The 6,878-nt window shown below is 35.4% G+C and overlaps 1 protein-coding gene across 1 annotated transcript; it reads right to left on the bottom strand.

Annotated features, from left to right (window-relative positions):
- Positions 1–2,196: 2,196 nt before the first annotated feature.
- LOC145124122 (large ribosomal subunit protein eL20z-like) lies at positions 2,197–3,700 on the bottom strand. The gene is made up of 4 exons (XM_079059350.1): positions 3,289–3,700; positions 2,826–2,907; positions 2,624–2,738; positions 2,197–2,393 (listed from the first exon to the last, which is right to left on the bottom strand). The coding sequence occupies exons 1-4, from the start codon at positions 3,533–3,535 to the stop codon at positions 2,340–2,342; spliced, it is 498 nt and encodes a 165-aa protein (XP_078915476.1). The 5' UTR covers positions 3,536–3,700; the 3' UTR covers positions 2,197–2,339.
- Between the last annotated feature and the right edge of the window lie 3,178 nt (positions 3,701–6,878).

Raw genomic sequence — 6,878 nt, 5'->3', positions numbered from 1 at the left:
TGGAGTGAAACACGATCTTAGGGGAATGGAGAATCATTGATGGATTATGGAAGATTTCATCATCTTCGTTATACGATTTTGGGATTCGACTATAGTGGTTTCACTAATAAGGACACCGTCCCCTTTAAATCCCAAAAAGCACTGGTGTGTTCCCTTTTTAGCAAAATCATAAAGGATGTGGAAGTCGTCTTGGACATGTCTGTTAGACATAAAACAACTTTTAGTGTCTTCGAGCACCTTATGCTTAGGATCTTCTACTAATTATCCTTGTTGATGGTCTTGGCCAACATATGTCTCTTGTGGAACACCGCACGATCCTTCAATACCGTCTCATGATTCCTCTATTCCCGATTGACGAGATATGTCCAGTTTGCCGCAAGACATGTTTGGACACCTTTGGGGATCATACGGTTCATTGTAAAGAGCCATCGGGCTTTAAATACCAATATGATGTGGTCATGGATGTTCTCTTTAACGTTTGTCGACATGTTGGTATTCCCATAAAGAAAGAAGCGGCTCTGAACTTTTTGACCGACCCGTTGGATTGAAGATTCACACTCAGGTCAACTGGCATTTTGGTCTTCTGGATGGAAGATTCACACTCAAGTCAGCTGACATTTTGGTCTTCAGATGGAGGGAAACACGCTTGTGTGGATCTTACTGGGGTCTCCCCTGTCGTGGGTTTGAGGAGTGGGGGTTTCATAGTGACAAAACACGAGAATGCATACATTGAAAATCAACATGTGTTTATACATTTCACATTTGATACTTTTGGTTTTCTCATACTAGAGGCAATAGAGTTCTTCAACAAAGTTCAACGGGTCATGCATAGTAATGGTATATCCCTTAGATCCATGAATGTTGTTTTCAAAAGAATTAGTTTTGCGATCTAGAAATGACTAGTGGCACAACTTCTTGCCCGTCTATCTTCTGAATCTATGTATTCATATATATGTCCAATATATTATCTTCTTCTCTTTGAAAAAAAAGATTTCATCATCTTTTTATCATAGTTTCCTCAAAGTTAAAGGTGAATATGATATAAGTCCCCAAAACAAATATAATGTTGTATGGCAATTAAAATTATGACTATATCGCTTATGAATTTGTAGGTTGAAAGGAAATAGGAAGAGATTCAAATTCTTTCGTTAAATTGACCATGCGTTGTATAATGAGTAGTATAAAGCCATTATGTATGTTCTCTTGCTATGTCTGATAAGAGGTTAGGTCTGACTCAATCCTATATCATCTAATATGCCTCTTGCTTATTGGGTCCAGTAAGAAGTTGGGTGTGACCGACTCAGACATTGATTAAATCAGATTGACTCAATTAACAATTATTAAACAACTCTAACACTTTAATGGTCAAAGCCTCAAAATACTCAAAATGTGATAAAAGCATTTTTCATTATAAGCTACCATGTAGTAAAAAACACTACACACCACCGGTTCCGTTGGTATAATAAATACAAAATAACCTATTGGTTCTAATAAATACAAAATAACAAGTTATATACACAATCTTCTCTAAAACACTTATCATAAAAAGTAAACCACTAATACATTAATGCTCAAATGTGACATAAACCCTAATTTAAAAGATCCATCTAAATGTGACATAAACCCTAGTTTAAAAGATCCATCTAGTTGGCTCTCGTATAATGAAGCTTATTACAAATAAGTTGATTCGTATACAACATTTTTTCTCAATACACAATAATTTGTGTTTTAAAATATTGTATTGTACAACTCTATAAAACATAAATTGTTGTATATTGAAAAAAATTGTTGTGTACGAATCACTTCTCATATTATAAATTTTGTAAGACAATGGTTTCACTTAAGTACATGCAAAAGAGTTTGAAAGTGAGAAAATTTCAAACATTAAAGATGGAACAGAACCAAATTCTAAAAAAAAAACATACCCTTGTTTTGCTTAAATTTGTATTTAGACAAACATACCCTTGTTTTGCTTAAATTTGTAGTTAGACAAGAGATGGCTTGAAAATAACATCAACTATTTTCAAATGCTAATAAAGTCATCAATGTTATCTTTAAGTCTTATTCAACTAAATTGATGTTATGTTTAATTATGTTTAATAATCATTAATATCACAAACTATATACCCAAAAACACACAAAAACATTTCTTTTTACCCTCTTTTTCAAGAAATTTCAAAGGGTCCCACAACAACATAGCAAAAAAAACATGTTTACATAGATAATAGATTAATAACAATAAGACCATATTGTAGCTTTACAAGAAGCAACCCATGTTTTTTTTTTCACAATTTCTTGATGACTATACAACACAATATAATGCAAATCTAGAAGAAAACTCAGTATGCCACCCTCCTCACACCAAGACCAAGAGCAAGCACAGCCAAAACTGCCTGCACAAAACAACCAATTCCAACATCAATTAACTATTAAGACAGAACTCGACAGACTTTCTAGGGCTATTTTCAAAATAACAGAGAGGAGGGCATTTATGTCTTTTACACAAGACATCAAGAGCAAGCCCCTGTCCCACCTTTTTGATCTAAACAAAAAGTTGCAATCTTTTTTTTATCCCATTGACAAATACATACAAAGTTTTTAGCCTTTTGTAACAAACACTTACTGCTATTGTGCACGCAACAAGTCCTGCTTTCTCTCTGCGATCTGTCCTTACACAGAGTAGAATGAAAGCTCCAATGTACCATGGAATAGCCCCAAACACGAAACCAACAACAAAACTGCATTCAGAGTTTCAGACACAACTCATGAAATTTAAATTTATAAAAGTTGAAAAGTTAAAAGTACAAAGATGAGTGTAGACTTACAGGACCCAACCAATCCCGAAACCACAGCAAGGAAGAGCAGCTTGCTCTATTATCACAGGTGTCCCGGAAGCAACCACAATGCCTGAAGAAGTGAAATATTCATAAGTTTCAAGTAAACAAGAAACCCGAAAAAGCATTCAAAGACTTGATTCACCATTAAAATGAGATGAATATATAATATATCCAAGGAGTTAATCATACAGAGCTGTTCAGAGACTTTAAAGAATACGTTTTTTCCAATAATAGCTAGATGATGAATAAAGGGAATTACTACAAACAAAGAATACAAGTAAATTAACACAAGATCCACTTCCAAGCCTCGGATTTCAGGCTAATTAGGTATACAAATATATGTTAATTCGAGAATTTGGAGAAAGGGTCATGAGAAAGTTCAATTGTGAAGAAGGAAACAAGTGGGAGATCATAAAACGCATAATCAGGCTAATTAGGTATACAAACGTACCTGGAACAGTTTGATAGCCATGTGGATAGTACGGATGATGGATGTGGCTGTGAATGTTGGCCGGAGGACTGGGTTGAGGAAAGCCTACGGAAGGTTGATAAGTCGGCGGCGGCGGAGGATATGGTGGTTGGTGATTCGCAACCCCTTGAAACGTACCGTAATAATAAGCCGGGTGGGGCTGAGGCGGAGCCGAGGGTTGATGGTCGCCGGGGAAAGCGATGCCTTTGGTCTTCCCTTCTTCGGTCATGTTTTTCGTTTTTATGATCGGAGATGGGAGGAAAGTCGTCGCCGGCGGTAGTTTCTTTGGGCTTCTACCGCTGGAGTTTCTCCCTGATTGATTGCCTTCCCGTGTGTTGATTTTGAGAGATGGGCGGTGCTTCTGCGGTTTTGCTTTGCTGGATAGAATGCGCGTTTCAAGTATGAACCGGTTTAATTTTGATTTTTTTAGCTTAATCAGAAGAAAAAACATCATAAATGGTCCCTGTGGTTACCCAAAATCTGAAGTTTAGTCCCCGTGGTTTAAAAACCTCATAGATGGTCCCTATGTTTTCAAAACTTTTGATGTTTGGTCTTTTTTGTTAACTCCGTTAAGTTTGTCCGTTGACTGAAGGGTATTTTCGTCATTTCACCACCACAGGGACCATTTATGATGTTTTCTCGTATTTTTTAAAAAACGAAAAAAATTAAACATAATTAAATATATAAAAGGTCTCTCTCTCTCTCTCTCTCTCTCTCTCTCTCTCTATTTCTCTCCCCAAACAAACCACCACATACCCTTCACCACCGCCATTATCTTAAATAGGAGGGCTCTCTCTCTCTCTCTCTCTCTCTCTCTCTCTCTCTCTCCACACACACATATACTGTATACGCACCTGTACACTTTTACTTCATCTTCTTCGTGTTTCCTCTTCTATCTCTTATAACTATCTGAAAAATTATAACACATCGCACATACACACACAGAGGATGTGATTTGAAGCAACACAAAGCTCTCTTTTGGGCATATCTTTAAAATCGGTGACTTGAATCATTGAATTAACACCTCCAGGATTGAATTAAAGCATCTTTATTCCTCTTTCAAGAACTCGAACTCTCCATCGAAGAAACTTCTGTAATTGCATATATAACCGGTGATGACAAACAACTCTCGTTTTTTCAGACTAGTCCAACAAGTTCATATCAAAACTCCATAGTTTTTTGATGAAGAAGTTGTGAGCGGCCTTTAGAAAATGAAACAGATGAGGAAAGAAGTGTTGGTAACAGTGATGACTTGTCTTTCTATAGCCTACCGAAATCTGAATCGGAAGAACACAGTAGTCAAGAGGAAGAAGAAGAGGAGGTAGAGATGATATCATCGGCTGTTGGTCCAAAACCGACATCTAAATCTTTTAGATATGATGTAAATACACCATTAATACATGATTTTGTCGATTTCAGTAAAGGAAAACACACCCAAATTGATTTTAGAAATGAAAACACACAAAGACACACAATTTCATATTTTATTTCAAGGAATCCACCTGATGAAACCCACAACTTGAATTCATATTAGAAGATGAAATATGGAGGGTGATGATTTGTGATTTAGGGTTCATAAATTTAACAATGGTGTAGAGGGTCTTGATGGGTTAATGGTGGTGACGATCCAATGGTTCTCTGTAGTTGAAAAAACGACCAACAACCCTTAGCTCTTTCTCTTTCACATGTGTGCTCTCACTCCCACCCCTCACTTTTCTGGTGTGTATCAGAAAAACAAACGAACAATAATGGCTTCCTTCTGAACTTAACTTTCTGCAGGTTTAATGGGGTGGAGAATACCATCTGCAGGCTCGATAGTTGGTGGGTGCTCAGTAGTGAAATTTATGGAAGAGTGGTGATGATGTAAGGTGTTAATTTATGGTGGTGGGTTTTTCCACTTAAGGCTTCCGAGAGAGAAAGAGAGAGAGAGAGAGAGAGAGAGAGAGAGAGAGAGAGAGAGAGAGACCTTTTATATATTTAATTATGTTTAAATTTTTCTTTTTTTAAAAAATATGAGAAAACATCATAAATGGTCCCTGTGGTGGTGAAATGACGAAAATATCCTTCAGTTAACGGACAAACTTAACGGTGTTAGCAAAAAGGACATAACATCAAAAGTTTTGAAAACACAGGGATCATCTATGAGGTTTTTAAACCACGGGGACTAAACTTCAGATTTTGGGTAACCACAGGGACCATTTATGATGTTTTTTCTAATCAGAAAGATAGTAGTACAATATAAGCAAGTTTGACATTTTTTTAAAGGAAATTCATTAAAATTATCTTTATAAATAAAGTATTTAAAAATAATCAGTTATTTTTACATTTTGAAAATGAACATTTATTTTGAAATACTACATTCTTCAGTACTTATTATAATTACGGAGTTGACGGTGGTTTATAGTTGTCTTGTCTGGGACACTCGTATATTCCGGACTAGAAAAATGTATTCGGAATGTATGAACATTCCGGAGTAATGTTTCAGATTGTTAATATTAACGTATTTGTATTGTCATTGTCGTTGCATAAACTCATAAAGCTTTTGGATACTAAAAAAAATGAGTTCATATAAAGAAAATTTTAAAATACATGTTTCTAGTGGAGGGCAATAGACGCAAATCGAGTGATCTATACAATATATTGCTCCAAACTATACATGTTCTTGTGTAGATATAATCAATGATATCAACTTTATGGGTTATTTACTTATTTATGTTTGTTGCTTCCAAGTTCAGGTTACACACTAATCAAATACGTCTATATTTTCAATATGCTAGATCAAACATAGTTATGCAGATTATTGACGACAGTGATGTCAAATACTTTTTAGTTTTGTTAGTAGTATGCCTTATAACATAGTACAAATGTTTGTTGTTAATCATGTTAATAGAAAGTTGTATTAATCAATTTCTAGGGGGAAATCGTTTTGGTGGCAATGTGTAACATTCAGACCTTGTAAGTTCCTTTTAACCCTTGAAGAATCCAATGATCGTTACACATATAAAGACAGATAACGACAACAAAGTGGAATACTTTTTCATGACTATCGGTTAAGCGATAATATTTCTTATATAGTTTTCTTTGTACTTGTTATACATGTATTTGATTTAATAACTAATCTATTACATTATTCTGTAGATTCGAGTGTTTCAAACATGTTTGTGTCCTATTATTATCATTTACGGTGCCCACCTAAAGCGGAGATACTTGGGAACGATGTTCCTATCAGTAGACATGGACGGTAATAACCAAATCCTACCAATAACATTTGGCGTTAAAAATAATATAAAGTGGGTAATCATGGATATGGTTTTTATAAAGGTTGAAAGAATGTACTAAGGACATGGAATCTTCGGCTATCATATCTGATAAAGCCAATTCCATTGAAATGGCCATTCAAATCGTGTTCCCAAACGTATATCATGGACTCTACTGTCTACATTTGTCGATGAATATGCGAGTGAAGATTGGAAAACAATACATAATCAATTTTTTTGGGAGGCATGCAAAGCATATCGAGATTCTGATTTTAAAGATAGTCTAGGTAGGCTACAACGTGCTCTATCAGATGA

Source organism: Lactuca virosa, chromosome 7, assembly GCF_052849685.1.
Source record: "Lactuca virosa cultivar CGN04683 chromosome 7, Lactuca_virosa_CGN04683_v6, whole genome shotgun sequence".
NCBI lineage: Eukaryota > Viridiplantae > Streptophyta > Magnoliopsida > Asterales > Asteraceae > Lactuca > Lactuca virosa.
This window is presented reverse-complemented; position numbering and strand designations above follow the sequence as displayed.